This window comes from Sphaerodactylus townsendi, linkage group LG12 (genome assembly GCF_021028975.2).
Source record: "Sphaerodactylus townsendi isolate TG3544 linkage group LG12, MPM_Stown_v2.3, whole genome shotgun sequence".
NCBI classification, from domain to species: domain Eukaryota; kingdom Metazoa; phylum Chordata; class Lepidosauria; order Squamata; family Sphaerodactylidae; genus Sphaerodactylus; species Sphaerodactylus townsendi.
Window position 1 is genome coordinate 36164165 of NC_059436.1, and position 22166 is coordinate 36186330.

General features: G+C 42.8%; 2 protein-coding genes and 1 non-coding gene across 3 annotated transcripts in view; 2 read left to right on the top strand and 1 right to left on the bottom strand.

Moving 5' to 3' along the window:
* LRSAM1 (leucine rich repeat and sterile alpha motif containing 1) overlaps positions 1-10220 on the bottom strand; it is a 34671-nt gene extending 24451 nt beyond the window's left edge. Inside the window, exons 1-4 of the mRNA XM_048512096.1 lie at positions 10008-10220; positions 5270-5375; positions 1554-1610; positions 171-215 (exon numbers count right to left, since the gene is read on the bottom strand). Of these exons, the coding sequence (XP_048368053.1) occupies positions 171-215; positions 1554-1610; positions 5270-5341 (174 nt within the window). The 5' untranslated portion in view covers positions 5342-5375; positions 10008-10220. The remainder of the gene's footprint in view (positions 1-170; positions 216-1553; positions 1611-5269; positions 5376-10007) is intronic.
* Positions 10221-10521: 301 nt separating this feature from the next.
* On the top strand, positions 10522-17565 carry RPL12 (ribosomal protein L12). Its single transcript, XM_048512097.1, has 7 exons — positions 10522-10676; positions 12323-12396; positions 13453-13551; positions 15810-15891; positions 16581-16667; positions 17249-17361; positions 17466-17565. Exons 1-7 carry the CDS (start codon positions 10640-10642, stop codon positions 17469-17471), a joined length of 498 nt encoding a protein of 165 aa, XP_048368054.1. The 5' UTR covers positions 10522-10639; the 3' UTR covers positions 17472-17565.
* LOC125442322 lies at positions 16350-16485 on the top strand. The gene has a single exon (XR_007245975.1). It is a non-coding gene; the product is annotated as a small nucleolar RNA SNORA65 (small nucleolar RNA).
* Positions 17566-22166: the final 4601 nt, after the last annotated feature.

Below are 22166 nucleotides of genomic sequence, written 5' to 3' on the forward strand. Positions count from 1 at the left end.
GCAAAGAAGGCGAAGAGAACTCATTGCACTTTCAAACTGCTTTGGCCAGCCTCATGCACTGGGTCAGATACTGTACTGGAGGGTTCCCAGACTCATTCTGAGTGGCTTTTCAGGGGTCCTCATGTACAGGGAGCCCAAAAAGTTCCCATGTGCACATCTGTATCCCTTACCTTTTTCTGCAGGACTTTACAGGTTGAAAAGGCTCCATAAGGAAGCTAGAACAGTGACACAAAAAGAAACAGAGTCTTGGTTATATAAAGTATCATGAAAATAATCATCAAGAAAGTCACTTTGTTGGCTTAAGGCATATGAACTTAAACACCCTACCTCCCCTAAGTAGAAGTCATGTAGCAAAACAGTATGCGTGTGGGGGGATGCGGGGGGGGGGGGCAGGGGATCTAGCACAGTAGTTCTCAACCTTCCTAATGCCGTGACCTTTTAATACAGATCCTCATGTTGTGGTGACCCCCAACCCTAACATTTATCCATTTTACAGATGGAGAACACTGATGCAGAGAGTCTTAGGCGACCCCTGTGAAAGGGTCGTTTGACCCCCATAGGGGTTGCGACCCCAGGTTGAGAACAACTGATCTAGATGGCCAGGATTAGGAGTAACTGAACACATGAAGCCACTTTGGACAGCGCTTGACTGCTGTTCCATCAAGCCGGGCATTTTCAGCTTTGGCTGTGGCAGTTTTTCAGGGTCTCAGGCCGGGAAAAATCTTTCCCAACAACTGCTACCTGAGATCTTTTCGGTGAAGATGCTCGAGGCTAAACCTGAAACCTTATGCATGTAAGGCAAATGCTTCAACATTGAACTTTAACCCCTCCGTCTTGCCTTCTTCCGTCCCAGTTCCCGCTTTATTGTTGAACAACATGCAATCCGGTAACAGGAAGATAATTTTCAATGTACTAGATGTTTCCTCCAAAGAATTCCATATTGAACCATATCCTAGAAGCAAAACCAGCTGAGCTTTTAGCCCTTAACAGCTACAGATCAAGAGGGAGCAAGCTTGTTTTCTGCTACCTCAGAGACTAGGACATGGAGTAATGGATTCAAGGTGCAGGAAAAGAGATTCCACCTAAACATTAGGAAGAACTTCCTGACCGTCAGGGCTGTTCGACAGTGGAATTCACTGCCTAGGAGAGTTGTGGAATCCCTTTCTTTGGAGGTTTTTAAACAGAGGCTGGGTGGCCATCTGTCAGGAGTGCTTTGATTGTGTGTTCCTGCATGGCTTGATGGCCCTTGGGGTCTCTTCCTGCTTTTTGATTCTACCAACTGTAGTTGGATAAATCCCCGGAGATTTGGAGGAAATGCCTGGGGAAGACTGAATTACAGACAAGAAGAGCTGCATGGGGATGTGATGCCTTTACATCTTTCCTCCAAAACTGCCATTTCTTGTAGGGAAACTGATCTCTCTAGTCTGAAAATCAGTTGTCATTCCAGAACTCCAGGCTCCAGCTGGAAATTGGCAACCCCATTAATAGCTTGGCTTCCCAACCCCAATCTTTCCTCAAACTACTGACCCAGCATAGGGGAACAGGCATCATACCTCTGAAAGTTCACATTTGGATATATCAAGGATATCATCAGCTCCAGCTTCCTTTGCCTGAAGAGAGAGGGGAGGGTGAACAGCTGCAGAATCCAAAGGACATTTTAACTATAACAGGCTCAGAATCAGAAGCCCAGATGTTCATGGACTACAAATCCCATCAGCCCCTGCCAGCATGGCCGATTGGCCATGCTGGCAGGGGCTGATGGGAATTGTAGTCCACGAACATCTGGAGAGCTGCAGGTTGCAGACCCCTGAACTATGAGAATATTGGCATTTTTTTCTCAGAGCATAGTCTACCAAGGGGTCCCCAACTTTTCGAGCCTGCAAGCACCCCTGGAATTCTGCTCGGGGTGGTGGGTGCAGTTAGAAAATATAGTTGCTGCAGACAGTGAAGCCATTCCTGAAAAGGGCTACCATGGGAGACAGAAAAAGCCGCAACATGTCACGGAATGAGCTCATGCAAAACTCTAACAATACTCTTTCAGGAAGAGGTTCCATTTAACAGATTTTCTTTTTAAATGAACATATTGTTTAAACGTATTTTCTTGCATATACACAGCTTATTTTCAGTCACTGAGTGAAGAAGGAAGAATTTGGATTTATACCCCACTTTTTTCACAGTGACTTACAAACTCTTTTCCTTCCAGACACCTTGTGAGATAGGTGGGGCTGAGAGAGTTCTGAGAGAACCGTGACTAGCTCAAGGTCACCCAGCAGGTTTCATGTGCAAGAATGGGGAATCGAATCCGGTTCACCAGATAAGGCTCCGCCGCTCATGTGGAGGAGTAGGGAATCAAACCCGGTTCTCCAGGTTAGAGTTTACCTGCTCTTAACCACTATACCATGTTGGCTCTCTGGTGGCAGCTGCTGCCAAAAGCAACTTTTGAAAAATCTGCACAGCCAAGCAGATCTACAACGGCTAATCAGAAGCCCTGCTGGGCAAAAGCTGCACATGACCCCATCCACCTTCTAACAAATGCTTGGCAGGAGCCAGGAAAGTTGCCAGTGGTGTCCACAGACACTACATTGGGGACCTTGTTGTCTAACCAGTTTTTTTGAAAAAGAGTTCTGTGTTTGTGAACACTAGTGCATCCTACATACAACTTTCCAGCTGTAATGACATGTACCAAACCCCACCTATGTATGGGTGTGGCCTTTAGCAAACAGCTGCATCACAGTGCATGATCCAGTTCTGGCTTCTTCCTGTTTTCTTTTGTGTTTGTCTTGTCTTCTGTGGGAGAGACAAGGAGGAGGTAACTGTGTCCTAGTCCTGTGAAACCCCATCACATGGATTTTCCCTGCACTTCAGCTCCCCCTCTTTTAGACTGGTTAAGGGACAAGTCCAGTTTGTTCTGCTCTGGTTTGCTCCAGATCTTTCCGCTCCTAGAATGGAACTTTCAGGATTGAGGCGCCCCCGATAACAGATCACTGTTGGGGCCTTCCAGGCAGCAAGACATGCAAACTAAGGGTGCTCTCCTCTTCCCAGATGGATCAAATGAGCGAGCTAAGCCACATGTTGAATATAACAATGAATAATGCACTAGTAATCTATTATCTCTTGGCAAAGCCCTTCCACTATTGACCTAGAACAAAATGTTCAGCCTGTACAGAAAAGAATACATGGATTGAAATTGGGTGTTAAAACTGATAAAGTTCAGAGTATATTGGGGGAACATTTCAGCTTACTGGGGCACTCTGCCTCAGTCACCAATTTTTCAACCAAGGAATCTCAAAGTGAGATTTCAATGTAAAATTGCTGAATTGGAATTCATCATTGAGTCTGATTGTATTAATTAGGATTAATCAGGGATTATACTTTTCCCAGCTGTTAGAGGTGTTGAATTTCTTAAGGTAACTAGGGAGACCACACTATTACCAGCTACACTATTGTTAAATGGCCACAGGGCTTATCTTTTGGACTCTTGAGAAAAAAATATCACAAGATGAACCTCTTGTCTTTTATGCTTATTAACTCTACTCTTTGTGTCTTTTAGCAACTCTATCTTTGTGTGCATGAATATGCATGTTTGTATATGCAAACATATACACTTATCCACACACATATATAACTGCCAAGTCCAGAAAGCTTATGGCACAATAACACATCCAACTTATAAAGTGCTGTGCCAGTCTAAAACCAATAAAATCAATTGGCTTTGCAGATCAACAAACAACGTGTTAATCTTTAAGATACCACAAGACTGTTGTTATCCAACAATGAGATCTCAAGGCGTTATGAACATTTATTTTATCATATGGCAGCAGCAGCAAGAATTGTACTGGCACAAGTGTGGAAAACAGATAAAGTGCCCACACTGGAAGATTGGAGAGACAAGGTGTTTTACTTAACTGTGATGGATAGGGCAGCCCATCAACTTAGACAAATATCTTTTGAATCATATAAACATAAATGGGAACCATGGATCAATTATGTGAATGTCATCAAGGGGACGAAGATCTCCCCAGTTGAGTATTGAAAAATTCAGTAGAGGTATAGATGGAAATAACAATATTGATGGTTCTGATGATGGGCTATTTTGTATCTAGGTGGGAAGAAATATGTGAAGTTTTTCTTGATTAAGAAAGTAGAATAGAATAAAATTAGGGGGCTACTTGTTACCCTGTTTCCCTGAAAATAAGACTGTGTCTCATATTAAATTTTGCTCCCAAAGATGCACTATGTCTTATTTTCAGGGGATGTCTTATTTTTTTGGTGTTCTGTTCGACGGGCATGCTTCCAAACAAAAACTTTGCTACGTCTTCCTTTTGGGGGATGCTTTATATTTAGCACTTCAGCAAAACCTCTACTACATCTTATTTTCAGGGGATGTCTTATTTTCGGGGAAACGGGTAGATTGCATATTTAGGTATTATGAGAACATTGAGTAATAGGTATAGTAGAAGAGTGAGTCTAGTTAGTAAAGATTTTTAGTTATTTTTTCTTTTAAAATATTCTGAATAAAGGGAGGGGGGATTATTTTTTCATTAATATTCATAGTGTACTTAATGTTTTGTTGGTATTTGTTTTAAAAACTGAAAAGTGTTAATAAAAATTATATTTTAAAAAAAGATACCACAAGACTCCTTTTTGGTTCTCTTGTCTTGCAGATTTATGTCCTGTCTTCATGTGGTGATGGTGGAAAGAGTTGTCAAGTTGCAGCCAACTTATGATGGCCCCATAAGGTTTTTCTAGGCAAGAAACATTCAGAGGAGGTTTGCTATTGCCTGCCTCCATGTAGCAACCCTACAGTTCCTTGGTTTCCCATCCCAATAATGGAAAATTAAAACTTACCCATCCTGGCTCCCCATGGCTTCAGTAAAATGAGAAGAGCTTTCCACTGATTCTCACTCATCTACCAACGTATACTTGACTGCCTTCCTCCCTAGATGCGGTTCAAGCCATTTATAGCAGGGTTCACAGAAAAGGCAGTTTCTCATTCATTACAACAACTACCCCACAGCCACTCAGTGCTCTTCATGGTCCAAGCAGGTTTAATTCAAAGAAGTGAGAAATGACAATGAAATGAACTTTTTGTTTTCACTCAGAACAGTGGGGCTGTCAAATTTAGTAGCCTATCCAAGGAGGAGGGAGCAGCAAAAGCCACATAGTTTCTCAGGTTTTGGTCACCTTCCTTTCTTCGTGGGACCCATCAGCTTCAGAGTCCTGGCAACTGCTCCACCTTACCACGACCTCATTCCCCTGGGCAACTTACCAGGCACATCTGGTATTCAAGGCGTTTGCGGGCTTCATCGCTGGGCTTCCTTTTACGGAAGAAGAGCAGCATCTTCCTCCTGTTTCCCTTGATCTTGACTCTGTGCCTGAAGATTGTCAGTGGAAAAGGCAGGTGAGGCAGAGGGGGAAGAGCAACGAGAATTTCTGGATCCTCTCAACATCCACCTGACAATCATCTACCCTGTCAGACAAGTTCTGCTTGATAATTGCCTCCTCAGAATTATTTCAGAAGTCATTTTCAACAGGACTCGTGCTATAAATACAACTCTCAATATACGTGGGTGAGAAAAATGCATGGGTCAGATCTCATATTTTATATAGGTCTAATGAGAATGGAAAGCTTTATCTCCTTGCCTCTATACTGGGAAACCATATACCTAAATGCTGCATTGTACCTGACAGAGAACCAGAAACAATCAAAGTGGTTAGACCAGGAGAAGGAATCCCTAGAAATTGTGGTTTGACAGTTGAAACATAGCAGATGCCTGATAAACAACCCTTTCCATTTACTTACACTACAAATGCTGGATCGTTGGAGAAAGCATTACTGTCATTTTCCCCTTCATAAACATTCCTCACTGCATTCCCCCTTCAACCTAACTTGAGGGCTAGTTTCTAGATTGGTAATTTTTCAAACTAGCATTAACAGAATATATCGCCGAGGGTCACTTTTCAAGAAAAATGAAGTGTTCATATGTGCACTGATATGATATTTGCAAGTTGTATACTTAATCAGCTTTTCCTTCTCGTGAAATAATTAATTATTTCTGTTTATATATAGAGAGAGCATATTTAGATGAAGTAGCTGAGCACTATACAAAATAATAGAGCATTGATTAAAATATAAATTGCCTTGCCTATGTGTAACACGAGTTCTTAGTTCAGGTTTATATGTTACACATAACTAAAATTTCCCTTCTGAATTTCCAGAAGAAAGAACAAGATCCTCTCAGCAAGTAAGAATTGATCTCCTTTCTTTTAACAGGTGCAAGCGTGCAAATTGCAGCACAACAGGAAAGTAAACAATTGCAGGTCAAAAATAGACTCAAAGAATATGGGCTCATATTCAATAAAATCACAACACAATGAGATCAAAGACGGTAAAAGATATACAAGCCACTTCCTTGAGTGTTTTCATTATCCTTGGACCAAGACTTCTATATATTTGTTCAAAAAGAGATGTTTTCTTTGTTTTCTCAATATATTACTATGCGGTCTTATGTAGAGTGACTCTGGTCTAGGCCTGCTCATTTCAACCTAGGCTTTCTACCGCAGACCAATACAGTAACCACCAGAAACTGCACAAGTGTTGCACCCTTCAAGACCACTGAAGCCAAAGAGTTGCATGCCACGAAGGATTTCCCTGAGCACAACAGTAACTCGCACAAGTGGAAGTGCTAAAATTGCTCCAAATTGTCTGCTTGTGCTGTGAAAGCATTGTATCCCCACTATCTTTTCTGTGTCTGAGCCACAGCAGCAAGGATTTCTACTGAAACTATTTCAAAACATAATTCAATGAAATCGTGTGAACCACCTGTTGTCCATTCAATCGCTCAACATGCACACTGTTATTTTGTTTTATTAAAGGCTTCTGTGTTGCTGCAGCCATTGTGCTACTGCTTGCATCAGCAAAACTGAGCTAAGTACATTTTTTCCTTGCTCAAGAACTGCAGGAACCAATCCAGGGGGCTTAGAGGGGATGTAACTCTGCTTAGGATGGTGCTGTGAATTGTGCAAAATGCTCTCTATCTCCTTATGCCTTGGTAACCTATTTTCTTTTCCCTCTGGAAAACTACTCCGATAAAACTGATGTATATCTTGCTAGTGTCGCTCAAAAGAAATCAAAGCATTGTTTTAATATGCGTAATATTCTTGACACAGTTGTTTGTGCCTATTTAGAAAACTGCTTTGCAAAACAATCCATTACATTAGCATTATGAAGTTGTATATTATAACATGTTTACAATAAACGATTCCCAGATCTTCTGCTGTTGTGACACATCATAGCCTCTTTTTTAAATTAGTTAGAATGATTAATAAGATTTCCTGACTTTTCAGGATCCAGTCATTGACTGTGGGGCTTAAATCAGATTTCCAATATGGGGCAGATTCTAATATAGCAGCTATAATTATATGAAAAATTAAGTTTTTCTTATCTTTCAGAATCATAGCAGGGCAGCTTAATAATGTAACCAGATGAAAAAGGGATCTATGCCAAAACCTTTTTTCAAGTAATCTACAGCAAAGGACTAGTAGATTGTATTGTTTTGTGAAAATACTGTGTACAGTTTTTATGAATGGATGTTTCTATGAAAATCTGAATGATTAAAAAAAAGATTTCTCCTTCCTCCCTTTACCATGTCATCCATTACAGGACCTGAGAACCATGGCGAGCAGTGTTTAGATCAGTGGTTCTCAACCTGGGGGTCGGGACCCCTTTGGGGGTCAAACGACCCTTTCACAGGGGTCGCCTAAGACTCTCTGCATCAGTGTTCTCCATCTGTAAAATGGATAAATGTTAGGGTTAGGGGTCACCACAACATGAAGAACTGTATTAAAGGATCGTGGCATTAGGAAGGTTGAGAACCACTGGTTTAGAGTGTCAGAGTGGGATTTGAGACCCAGGTCTGAATCCCCACTCTGCCAGGGAAACTCACTGGATGATCTTGGGCCAGTCTCATACTCTCAGCCTAACCTACCTTACAGGGTGGTTGTGAGGATAAAATGGAGAAGAACTAGACTGCTGTGGAAGAATCCCAGGAATTTGTGTTGAAGTAGCTTGTGCCACAGGAACAATGACAGAGTGAGCCATTGAGCACAGTGCACAGGATGGAGCTTTGTGTTAAAAGCAGCCTAAACAGGCAAAAATGTGGCACAGATGTGGCATTTCTTGGTATGGACATATAGTACCAGGAAAAGAAGTATTTTAAGCAGCTGCTGGGAAGATAGAAATAATAAAGTACAGGAATCCTGCCAAGCTAACTCTCAAGACTGCCAGAGACTCTGAGCCTTTCAATGCTGCATAACAGGAAGTTCCTGGCAGAAAAACAAACAGGTAGCAAACACATGATCTGGTGGATTTCTATCTATCAGGCAGCTGGTGAAGGCACCTGTGTGCTGAAAAGAAGAGTGACCACCCTGACATGCTAATTTTCTGTGTGTTTAGTTGGAGCAGGGAGATCTAAAAGAGCACTCAATCTGGTGAGTCAACGTTTTGTGAAGGAGCTGTAGATCAATATTAGAGATCTGCTTTCTATGCAGACAGCCCCAGGTTTACTTCTTGGCATCTATAGTGAATGGATTTCAGATAGTGAGAGACCTGATCCTGAAACCCACCACAACCAGCTGATCCTGAAAGATCACTGTTTATCAAGAGTGGACAGTCTGAAAGGATTGTTTAGGCACATTTATTTTCTCCTGCCTCAATGAGAACTAAATGCTTACAAACTGCCATTATTTCAAAGGTCAAATAAAACAGGAGTCCAGGGGCATCGTAAGAGACTAATAACATTTATTTTCGAATAATTTTTGTGAGACAGAGAGTTCACTTTCTTAGATACGCAGATTTGTAAATCTACCAGGTCTGATTCCTATTCACAAAAGAAGGGAGAGTATAAAGAAAGGCTTGTTCAAAGCAAGATAGATCCAATTCAAAGAGCAACCAGTTTACTCAGCATAGGTATGAGACACTTCCAACTGTCATTAAATAGGCAATAATCTAATGCAGGATGATGAAGAAGAACAGTTTGGATTTATACCCACCCTCCTTTCTCCTATAAGTTGGCTGTTTACCAACTCCTTTCCCTTCTTCTCTGGACAACAGATACCTTTGTGAGGTAGGTGGGGCTGGCTGACAGGGCTGACTAACCCAAGGTCACCAGCAGGCTTCATGGGGAGGAGTGGAAAAACAAATTTGGTTCACCAGATAAGAATCCGTGCCAAAGTGGAGGAGTGGGGAATCAAAACCTGGTTCTCCAGATTAGAGTCCACCTGCTCTCAACCACTACAACCACACTGAAGTTTCTCTGAAGTTTTTTATTATTAGCAAGCCTTTATTGGCATAGAAGCTCTCTGAAGTGAGATAAGAAGATACAACAGAAAATTAAATAGTAATTCTGGAGGTACCAATATTTGTATGTAGTGAGAAATTCAAGGTATTGGAACCTATACTGTAGTGACTACGAAATGACATACGCTGCAGCTTTTGACAGCTGCATGACACAAACAAAAACAGTCCTTTCTAAGAAGTTGGTGGTAGGGATGAATGAAAGGACTTTCAATATCATGTCTCTCACTCTCCATTTGCCAAACACAGGTGCACCAGTTTGATTTCAGGCAATGGAGGATATCGGCCTGCATGAAAGGCAGGAATCCAACAGGTGCAATCTTGCATAGCAATCGGGAGAGGGGCTGAAGCAAAGCAGCGTAACTTTCGCCTTCTCCATTCCCCATTGGCCAAGCAAAGGTGCACCTGTAGAACGGCTGCCTGTCACATCCGCCTGCTGTCAAGATCTCCATGAGCCCTAAAGAACCTACATTCTGCATCTGAAAGGAAGAATCTCCAGACTCTTGTCGACACATGCATGGCTAGCCTAGATGACGGAGGAGGTATCAGAGGAACAGCTCCACCCCGCGAGGCTGGCTTTAAGCCCAGGGGCCGAGGGATTGGAAACACGCTCCGCGTACCCGGTTGATCCCTTACCGCGCCCTGTACTCACCCCGATCCCTGATCCCTTCTCTTGACAAGGAAGAGTCACCTCAGGAGCTTCCTAGGTCCTCCCCGATCCCCGCCCCCATGCTTGTCGTATCCTGTGAACACCCTCTTCCCCGCCACCTACAAAGACTACGGTCCAGAGCGTCTCTCGAAGGCAGAACAAAATTTGTCTCCTTTCCCCAACCCAAACGAAAATGGCGCAATTAGCCTCGTTCGTTGGAGTCCGTGCTTTGTCAGTGCCCAAAACATTCATGGCGGGGAGGTCCGTCAAATCTCGCGAGATTGGGATTTACGAAAACTTAAAGGGGAAAAATTAGATTGTAGCCCACAAGGTTATATTGCAGTGGACCATTTTATTGATAAATTCCGTATAATATTCAATCTGAGCTTTCAATTTAACACCGGAAGTTTGGGTTGCACGCTTCTCAGGGAGAAAGAATTTTTCCTATCTGTGCGGCTGCCCGAGACTTCTACGGTATCGTCACGCGCAATCTCGCGGGACTTGAGCGACTATATAAATAGAGATCGCAGAGCCTACTGTCTCTTGCCAGCTTTACGACAGCGTGAGCCGGTTGCGTGCTCCCCGTATCCGCATCCATCCTTCCCGGTCCTTAGCCCGGCACCCCTCGCGACGCCATGCCGCCCAAGTTCGACCCCAACGAAATTAAAGTCGGTAGGTATTGGAGCGCCAGCGTTCCGTCCTCGGCGCAGGTTTGGAGGTGCGGCCTCTCCGGGATGCAGGCCTGGTGAACGCACGCGGGCGAAGAAGGGGGTAGCCTGGAGTGTTCCCTTCCGGACCACAGATGGACGATCTCAATTTGCAATGTTCCCTTACTCCAAAAATTATTTACGAGAAAAAACCAGCTCAGTAAACCACCGAGAAGTTGATGGTTTTCTTCCAGCCGTGCCAGTTTTCTGTATGTGTAGTTTGTTGATGCAAACAAAACCTAGAATTGGCCACCTGCTGTCCGTTCTGCAGGTTTAGGAATAATAATCATCATAATCGTAATTATTATTATTAGATTTACTGAACCGCCCACCCCCAAACAACCAGAACAATAAAACTCAATAATTAATTAATTAAAATGCATAACTTAAAACTCAGTAGAACATAGCAGCATTATATACGGAGTAGAGATTATGATGGTCCATCCTCCTTTTGCAGTTCGATTCTGCTCCATGCATGAATACGGGCTCTACAGAACTAGGCATGGATGAATGTCTGGTTTGTGTGGGGTATTCTGGTTCGTATAATTCTTGCAATTAGTGGGCCCTGTTTGGTTTTGTCCTTAATGCCTTCTTAATTGTACAGCGTATCAAAGGTTGCTTGGGTTTGTCTGATATCTTATTTTGCCTGTAATACTGACAGTAGCACAGCTATGAGGGTTGACATTTCTGATTTGTGTGTTGGCCTCTGCCATGAGCAAAACGAGGAAGAAGTAGCAAAGACAGCGACAGTCAGTCCCCATCCCCCATTTCGTCTAATATGGGGATAATTCATCAGGGAGGCTATTCACAAAATATCCTTGGTGATGTGCTTTGATTACTTGAAAGGGATTTATTATGCGTATAGCTCAGTAGCTATCTTGGGTGTCACTGTAAAGTTTCAGTCTTAAAAACTGCAGATCCCAAGGAGCTGAAAGCATATATTGGTTTCTCCTCTCTTTTTTACAATGGTGTGATGAACTAAAATAACCCTGGGAGCCTCTTGCCACAACTTAGTCTTCTCCTTCATTCTAGTCTCCATCCATTCTCCTTGTCTGTACGCACTGCAGAGCACGCCCAGTGTGCAAGCTTCACTCTACATTGTTTTCTAGTAGGATGAGTTGTTGTTTCAAGCCACATTGGTCTCTGAGGATCTCCTGGCTAGCCCTGAGGTTGCCAACCAGGGAGCTTATTTATTTCATTTGCACCCTGGCTTTCTCCCCATTTGAGGAGCCTGGATCAATTTAAATAGAAGAAGAATTGGATTTATATTCCCCCTTCCTCTCCCGTAAGGAGACTCAAAGGGGCTTACAAACTCCTTTCCCTTCTCCCCTCACAACAAACACTCTGTGAGGTAGGTGGGACTGAGAGAGCTCCAAAGAACTGTGACCAGCCCAAGGTCACCCAGCTGGTATGAACAGTGATTGGCCATGCTGGCAGGGGCTGATGGGAATTGTACTCCATTAACATCCGAACATAGGTTCACTACCACGGTGATAAGATGTTTGCTGAGTGTGGTAGCTATCAGTGTGAGCACCTGCCCTGGAGTGAAGGATTATGCATGTTTGTTTATTCCTCTTCTGATCTTGCTTGCTATTAATTTTCTCTTCACAGTGTACTTGAGGTGCACTGGAGGTGAAGTTGGTGCCACTTCTGCTCTGGCTCCTAAAATTGGACCCCTGGGTTTGGTAAGTGTTTTGCAATTGGCTTTTTCCATGGCTGCTTTATGAAGCTGAATTACTAAATACACCATTTGACCCGGATACCCACTTTTTCCACAATAGTTAGGAGAATCGTTTCCAGATAAAATTAGGGATTACTCTATCGTTTCTACCAGCATGGCCAATTGGCCATGCTGACAGAGGCTGATGGGAATTGTAGTTCCTGAACATCTGGAGAGCCGCAGGTTCCCTACCCCTGAGCTAGAGAAACAACTGCTTTAAAACTGTTGGCTGAGGGGATGTTTCAGGATCAATTTAATCTTGTAAATAGTCACTCATAGACCGGGAAGCTTTTCAAGCTGTGACTTGTATGATGACCATCAAGGTGGAATAATATAGATATATTTTGATAGGTGGGTTAGTAAGATCTGTAAACATATTGTGAGGTAGTAACGTTTGGAGTGCCAGCATGTAGCATTTATAGCAACATTTTGTAACATTTGATGGTCCAAGGGATTGAATGTTCTCAAAGCCTTTGAAAATCTCTTTGAATTGAGGCCATTCTGTACATCATCTTTGCTTGTGTGCATTGCTTCCATGTGGAATCAGACTAAACTGGCCATGTGGCAGACCCCTTCTGAAGACCAGGAGGGTATCCAGATGCTGGTAGGTAGGTATAAAATGTTGCTGCAAAAATATTTAGAGGGGCTGCACCAGATTGGGGTCTCTGAGAATTCCTGAAAAACTAGGGTTGGGGAAAACGAAGCCAAGTAGGTTGTTTTTGAGACAGAGGTTGGAGCAGATATTTCAGTTTAATCTTATGAATGGCCACTGTTGATAACCTCCATGCATCTCTATTTAACTTCCCAGTTGACAGGTGCTAAGAGTAAGCTAGGTTTGGTTTACTGCTCATTCATTGGAATAGAATGCTTAGTGTCAGAGGTGCCTTTTTTCGCTTGGCCAGGTGATTTGTGGATCCACAGCTGCCCGCTGGAATGAAACCAGCTACTCCTGGTGGAACAGTTTTCTTCTCTGCTTCCACTTTCCGGAGCAGCAGTTCTTATTGTGTGCTTGTTCTTCCAGTCTCCCAAAAAGGTTGGAGATGACATTGCCAAAGCTACCGGTGACTGGAAAGGCCTCCGCATTACGGTGAAGCTGACCATCCAGAACAGGCAAGCTCAGGTATAGAGAATGCCGCAAGGGATGGCTCTGCAGCTGCTGCACCAGGCTCTGACAGGGACCCACCTGCTAGCGCTGCGAGCCGTAATCCCGGCAGGGTTGACTCAGCCCTTCATCCTTCCGAGGTGGATAAAATGAGTACCACACAGTTTATTTGTGTGGGAGGTTTTGGGGACTGGCCTCACGAACAGTCCTCTGGGAAGTAAGGGTGGGGAGGGGGGTAAGGTGGCAGGAAAGGCATACCCGGTTTTGGGTCTCTGGGTTAGGTCACTGAAATGCTGCTTCTTGCCAGGAGCATTTAAATGTGGTTATTTAGAAGGATGGCTATGAAGTGTTTCCATGTCCTGGAGCTACAGGGGGTGGCTGGGGATGATGTGGTACAGCATCCTTGCTGAAACTAAGCAGGTATGATTTTGCCAGTGCTGGATGACCTTATAGAAATTAGGACCCCCTCTTACTTGCCTTGATGGATTATAAAGGTAGCAAATTAAAATCTTTACAATCTCAAATGCCAACTGCAGGTGCCAGAGATTCTTAGGATTTTATATTGTTATTCTGGGTCATGGTGTTTCCATGTGTAACTGACACTCTGGAATGTAGGTCAGTCTTGTCCCGTGGATGGCAGGTTGATGCACATTTATCCATTCTTAATTTTGTCTTCTCAGCCACCTCACAGGGTTTTACTGGCTGCAGTTGATCCATTCCCAAATTCCCCTGATTTGTGTTGCACACTGGACCGGAGAGGATGGTGGGAGTGGTACATTCTATGCAGGCGAGATGGCACCTTAAAGCTGTGTCCCCCTCTGTCCTGTAGCCTCTTAACTTCTTTGCAGCCACCGCCACCACGTCTTTCATTCACTAGTGACTGGCATGTTCCAGTGGTAGGCTGAGAGCAACCCCAGATTAGGAAGCAGGGCTCTTCCCTTTGGTGAGTTCTGTTCTCACAGGTTGGAAACATAAAAGCCAAGAGAATATTGCTCAAAACTCTTGGTTTTTGGGTTGGAGGCGAGGGGTTTGTGTTATAATGTTCATTGGAAATCTCTCTGCTGCTCCATTGCAAGCTTAAGGTTTGCACCCCTGCTGGTTATGGTGGCTGCAACTCATGCTTATTATTTCCTAATGAAGTTGGACATGGGGGCTGTGGAGAATAGCTAAGAAAGGAAGTGCTAATGGCAGTGGCATTGTGTGCAGGTGGGCTGATAATCTGGATTGATGGCCAGTTACTTAGAATGAAGGTGTAGAGACTGTGTGCTTGGGGAATGGAATGGAAATTTTGTTTATATTCTGCCCTCCCCGAAAGTCTCAGGGCAGTGTACAATAGGATAGCAACATCATCAATCAGCATAATAACAACAATAATTGTATTGTCAACAACAGCATAAAATAACCATATATCTCAAATATAAAAATATCAGTAATCCTATGCCAATCAGCTATGTCCCAGAAAATCAGTTTTAATGAGCAGTCGGTAAGTCAGTCAGCTCATTGACTTGATTAAGAAGGCTGTTTGAATTAGAGAAGATACAACCATTGTTGCTGACTGCTAATGAATGAGGTTCTGGGTTATTGTAATTTAAGTTAAGAATGGGCCCAGACTCATTTACAGTTGATGCATAAGTGCTTGACGGTGCTGTAAAATTTAGGCATCTATATTCAGCAATTCCTGAGCCCATGAAAGAGCCCTGCTTTTGGGGGCATTATAGATATCTCTAAGGGCAGGTGGGTCCAGTTCAAGTTGAGGATCTCCCTCTTGATCACAGAAGGATGGGATTTCAGGATTATAGGGAGGGAGCATTCTTGCTCTTGAGTAATTAAGGAAGAAGTTTCCAGAGCTGCTGATGGTACTTTTGTGGAAGGTGCCACACTATCAAAAGAAGCCAATGATGGGTTATTTACTGGCAGGCCATCCATAAACAACTTGAGATTCTGCAAATGCTTTTCTTGATTATCAATGGAGAAAAGTACGAATGGGCTTTTAACATTTGCTTCAGTCAAGCCACAGTTGAAGGAGAAATTTCAGATTCAGCAGTATCCGAAGGAATAAGCACAGATTCCTCCATTGGGCTAACATTGAAATCTTTAGAAGTAGGTTGTACTTGGAGTTCTCCAGGGAGGCTATTACTCAGGCCATCGTGTAAAGTAGATGAAGACTACTTTACACAGAAGGTGTCAAGCTTTGCTGGCTACAGGCTGTTAGCTGGCTTCTCCAGTTTCCCTTGCCCTCGGTCTAACAAGACTCCAACTTGGTTTCTGGCCTCTAGATTGAAGTGGTCCCTTCAGCCTCCGCCCTGATCATCAAAGCTCTGAAGGAGCCTCCCCGTGACCGAAAGAAGCAAAAGAACAGTAAGTGTCCTTGGTGGAGTTTAGCCTGGTTGAGTGACGGAGGAAACGTGGCCCAGACTGCCAGTCCCAATCAGCCCCTAATTTCTCCAGCCTTAGTTGGAACAATGTATAACTTTGACCTGTGTGTAGTCAGAGGAAGACAGCAGACATGTGCAATATTTGGTGGCAGGGTATTCACGGAAGCTTAATGCTGTGTCTAACTCGAGTCACTGTTCCCAAATAATCCTGGGAGATGTAGTTCAGCAGTGAAAGAACTAACGGCTATTGTTGAAATATGGAAAGGGTGAGAAAAGCAAAATACTGATATAAAATGAGTTGGGCATAGAGCCACCTTATTAATGCTTGAAACCCATTGTGAGGAAAGTGTAGGTATCGTTTACATGGAGTTCTGTCTAATTTTTTTAGTACCTTAAAGGAACAGTGTTTTTCTGCACAACCGTGACCATATGCAATAGCCACCCGCCACTGTGCCTGCTTTTAAGTTCAATTGTGGCTGGTACATTCCAGTGGTGAGCTAAGAGGAAACATCTCCCATTCAAGGAAACAGGCTTGCTCTCTCTGTGGGTAACTCTGTGCCGAAGATTGGGAACAAAAGGCAAGGAACGCGTTTCACAGCTTTTTTGTGGGAAGGACAGTCGATAACTTTCTTCTGGGGCAGAATGACTGTCTGCATTCTTCCTTCATTGCAGTTAAGCACAGTGGGAACGTCAGCTTTGATGAGATCGTGAACATTGCCAGGCAAATGCGGCACAGGTCCTTGGCACGGGAGCTTTCTGGTAAGGGGCAGAGCATCAGACCTTGTTATAAAAAAAATTAACAGCTTGCACCTCCAAAGGAGCTATCTGTCAGATGAAAGCTAGGAGTGTAAATCAAGTCTTTCTCATTCTGGGTTCTTTAACAGTCTCGACTTACATGCAGTGTCGGCGTGCTTTGTCTGGCCTGTGTTGAAACAAGGAAACTTTGGTTAGCCGTAAGGGCTTCTGGATCTCGTTTTACTTCTGTCACTACATCATTACTTCATCTGTCCAGAGCCACAGTAATATATGTTCTTGTCTGAATTCCTGGCTCAAGGTCACAAACAAATACTCTTAGCTTTTTGGGCAGTGCATGCCTAGAGCTCAGGTGTTCTTGGATGAGAAAATAGGCCTTCGAAATACGGAAGGATTGAGGGAGCTTGGAGGGTCCATGAGGAGGCCAGGCTTTACTGAACACCTGGCAGGGATGGCCCTGCCAAGGGACAGGATGAAGCTGCTGCTTTGCGGGGGGCTGGGGGGATTGAGGGAGGCTTCTGGTTCCAACCTAAGGGAGGCTAACAGTGCAGTTGATAATGGTGTTCAAATTTCACTGTCCTCCACAGGAACCATCAAGGAGATCCTAGGAACAGCCCAGTCCGTCGGCTGCAATATTGATGGGAGACATCCCCATGATATCATCGATGACATCAACAGCGGTGCAATGGAATGTCCAACGGTAAGTATCCATCTGTTCTGAAAGAGATTGGCAGTGCCACTGGCACCTTCACCTGGTGGCACACTGAACTGGCTTGTCCTTCATATTTTTCTTCCTCTCCACAGAGCTAAGACTGCAGCCTGTATGAACTCTACAAAGCAAGTTCCACAGTTCTTTGCAGCTTTGTGACTGTCCATAATAAAAACATCTGTGTTTTGTTCAGAAGTCTGATTCTGTTGTGTGTGTATGCCTCTGGTTTCCACTTCATGGCAGGTCTGGATAAGCACTGAATGACATTCTAGGATGTTGTTGGGCATTTGCAATCCAGAGAGGGTAACCAGGATTTGGATGGAGCCGTGAGACATAATGGTTGTTATTTGCATGAGGAACAGAAGCATTTTACCTTTCGATATAGGACTGGGGTTTGAGGATACTTGTTGTTTCTGTATGCTAACGAAATAAGCAGGTGTCAGTTGCATTGATAAGGGGGAAGAGTGCTTGAGGCTAAGAATAATAAGATTTGCACCCAGGACATACCTACCCAATAGGGCAAAAATTGTGTGATTCTATTCAGAGAATCATCTTTTAAGAAAAGTTTAACTCATTATAATGTAACAACTATTTTTCTAAAAATCAGATGTCATTTTTTTATAGCATATAAGCTTCACACAAAAGTAGACAGAAGGCAGTGTTCTCAATGAAAATAAAGTTTGGGAAAACAGACTCAGTTGAGAGATGAATTTAGGAGAGCTTTTCCCAGGGGCAAAGAAAATTATACCACTTTTATGGTCCGACTCAAATGTACTGCTCAACAATGGTTTAGAGCCACCAACGTGAAATCAGTGGAGCAAGCATGCCAGTTAATTGTTAAAGAACAATTTTTTCAAATTCTTCCAGAAGATATTTCTACTATTGTCCAGTCTAAGGATGGCTTTGATTTATCTGAATTAGCAGCTTTTACTGATCACATGACCAGTATAAAAAGTAAAGGAAAAAAAGGTTTCATTTCACCCCAGGGAAGCAAGTGTATTTTAAGACTACTTTCAAGACTCCTCAACCAGGCGATAAAAGCTTTTGCACCAAAGAGAGACTCTCCTTGGAAACCTAGCCGACTGACTGAGTCATCTATACCTAAAGTGATTGTATGCTTTAATTGTAAAAGAGAGAGGCATTTCTGTAATAATTGCCCTGATCTGAACAAAGAAACCAAGATACAGTTGTTTGAGGGAGGCAGGATTTTACAGCAGACAGAAAATTGGGAGTGTAGAACTAGCAGCTCTCATGATAACTCCAGCCAATCAAACAGTGAAGATGAACCTATGGAAGTGGTTTGAAGAAAGGTGAGACAACCATGGCCTCTCACGTGAAAGTCAAAAGACTTGGAAATCGCAGAGCTCCAACCCAGTCTGCTGATTCAATCGTTGTGGTGAGAGTTAGCAGATTACAGCTTGTGAACATTGATCATGTTATTTCAGGAAAGCAGAGACAATGGGTGGGGGCTTTCCGCACCATGAAAGTTAATCTTGCGGGGGGGGGGGGAAGTGTGGGTGAATGGTTGTATTGATACTGGCGCAGACTTAAGCTCAATAAATAGAAAATTGTTAAATATCATTGAGCATAAAACGGGGGAAAGTGCTCATTACCCCTTATGGGTCTTCTATGAATCAAGATTTGGTGTTGATTCATATTGAGACACCTAGAGTTAAACAAAACATACATGTAATTGTACATGATAATTCTGAAATGCAACTTATTATTGGGGCTGATATAATGTATTTGTCAAGTGAAATGAAATTGATTGTTACTAGGTCCCAAACAAAGAAAGGAAAAGATACTCAAGAGGGGATGAAAAGCTCCAAAGAGATAAAAGGACAACTTTTCCGAAGTCAACCTGGAAAAATAAGAAGGGGAACTCACAGTTAAGAAATTGCCAAATACCTAGGAAACAAGAAAATGGGAAGGGAGAGGGGCAGTTTGAAACTTTTCCCTCTGGCCCTGTCCTGCCAGAATTAGCTCAGGAGGGTAGAGAGGAAGATGGGCAACTTGATACTTCTCCATCTAACCCTGAAGGAGCTATAGTACACCCGGTATCAGAACGATTAAAGAAAGAAGAATCTGTGTCCCACATTAGAAGAGGCAAGAAAGAAAGCAAAGTTGTCTCTTATTGCAGTTTCAAGGGACCATCCAGAAAGGTTCATTTGGCAAAATGGGTTATTGTATCGGGAGCACGGCAACCAGGATGTTCTAAGACTGGGGAGTTTTTTTTCACAACTTGTAGTTCCAAAGGCCCACAGAGTAGAAGTTTTAGAATTGGCTCAAGGTGTTCCTCTTTCTGGTCAGGTATAAAAACTATGGCCAGGGTACAGAGACGATTTTTTTGGCCAGATTTGACAAAGGCTGTGAAGGATTTTTGTAAGTTGTGATATTTGCCAATGGGTCGGACATGCTACTGATAAGACCCGATGTAAGCTAAGACCCTATCCAGTTTGTTGTAAGATCTGACCACAATCCATTAGCCTTCTTAAGCAAAATGAAGAACAATGCACACATTTTGCAATGGGCTTTGACTTTACAGGATTATGAATTCAAAGTAAAACATATTGAAGGAAAAGACAATGTAGTTGCTGACGCTTTAAGTCGCTTTGGTTAATGTATGGGACCATTGGTTGATCTCTTAACAAGTATATGTATGTTGCTTATTGCTATTGTTTATTAATTTGAGAGCTATAAATGTTGTGACATTGAGCCCCAAAATTTTAGCTTGGGAGGGGCACGTGAAGAGATTGCATGCTGGGAGAAATCGTCAGGAGTGAACATTCTACCTGCGGCAGTTGGGGAGAAATTTTCAAGACTGAACATTCTATCGGGGCAGTTAGAGCAGTTAAGCTAAGCCCTCACACTGAGGGGAATTGAAAAGCTCTCTCAACATACGTGCGTGTAGACATTGTTTACCGTTCTGCTTGAACTTGAAATCTGAAACAAATGAACTGTAACTACATACAAAAAGAGTTACTTAGTTTAGTGCAGTGGTTCTCAACCTTCCTAATGCTGTGACCCTTTAATACAGTTCCCCATGTTGTGGTGACCCCCACCCTAACATTTATCCATTTTACAGATGGAGTCACCCAACCCTAACATTTATCCATTTTACAGAAGGAGAACACTAATGCAGAGAGTCTTAGGCGACCCCTGTGAATGGGTCCTTCAACCCCCAAAGGGGTCTGTCAAGGAAGACTCCACAGTCCCCTTCTACTTGAATTGCTTATTGATTCAATACACTCATAGAAACTTCTTTTTTGTAGTTTATTACATATAACAGGCAAGCTTACAAGTTGCTCTAACGAATTAACAAAAGAAAACTTCAGGAAAAAAAACGAAACCAATGCTTCAGTTAAACCTCCTCACTCAATTAACTTATCTTCCTGTGTTCTGAGCCACATCCTCCAACTGACACTTTCAGAATGTTCCTGAACTCTTCACATGCCTTTTCAGCTGAAATTTAGGGGCTAAATGTCTCCAAAATGCTAGATCCAATCATATATCATACAGGCAATTATATATAATTAACCACATTACCCCTGGACGCACTTAGTGCATCAGCAATAATATTGTCCTTACCTTTACATGTCTAATCTCAAATTCATAATCTTTTAGGGCTAAGGACCATCTCAAATACGAAGCATTGCTGTTTTTCATCTTGCTCGAAAGGAGAAAAGGATGATGGTCAGATCTTACAATAAACTTAGACCCTATTAGGTAAGGATGTAATTTTGATTGCCCACAAAATGGCTTAGGGCATTCCTTCTCGACACTGAGTATGCACATTCTCTAGGTAACAGCTTTCTACTACATGAAACTATTGGATGCATCAATTGGTTTCTTCTGAACTAATGTAGCACCTAAACCTCGCTCACATCAGTATACACTTCAGTTTGTTAAAATCAGGAGCAACTAATACTGAGCATTTACAACAGCTCCTCTTTACTCCCCGGCTAAAAGAAGTTTGACATCTATCGCTTCCAACAACTCTTTAAATGGAGCTCAAGCATAAGTCTGATAATGGTGTAGCTTACAACTCTAGTTGAGGTATGAACTTTCTATGTTAACTAATCCTAAAAAAAGGACTGAATATCCTTTTGTGTCAATTAGGGGCCAATTCTAATACTGGCAACCTTAGCTTCAAGAGGCTTAATTTGACCGCTGTCGCACACAGTGACCAAGGTATATATCACCTCCTTCCATCCAAATTGACACTTTATCAGGTCTCAAAAGTTAACTCCAGCTTCCTGAACCTTCTGCAAACCATTCTAGATATGTTTCAAATGGGTCTCCAGGAATCAGGACATGATGGCTATATCATCCTGATAACCAAAGGCATGAATCTAACCCAGTAAGAACCTTATCAATCAACCTCTGGAAGGTTTTGACGTCTATGAACTCCCAAAAGGCATTCTCTTTAAATTGAAATGCCTCCAAGCCCGCATAATACAAAGGCTGTTTTCAGAGGCTTCTTTAGTTAGGGACTGGCCAATACCCCTTTGAACAGTCCATGCTTATAAACTTAGCACTAGCTAATCTTTCCACCCAATTCCTCCAAACGGGTGTGGGATAAGGATCAAGAGTTGTCATTAGATTAACCTTCTAAAGTCTACACACACAGTCTGAATTCAGGAGGGTCACCTCAGACACTTGCTTTTTTCTTCACTAGTACTATGGGTGCTCCCATGCACTGTTACTAGGCTCAATAATATCCCACTTCAACATTTGTTTAACCTCCTTTCCACAACTTCTCTCATACACGATTGTTAATAGGGTATGGTGTGGTT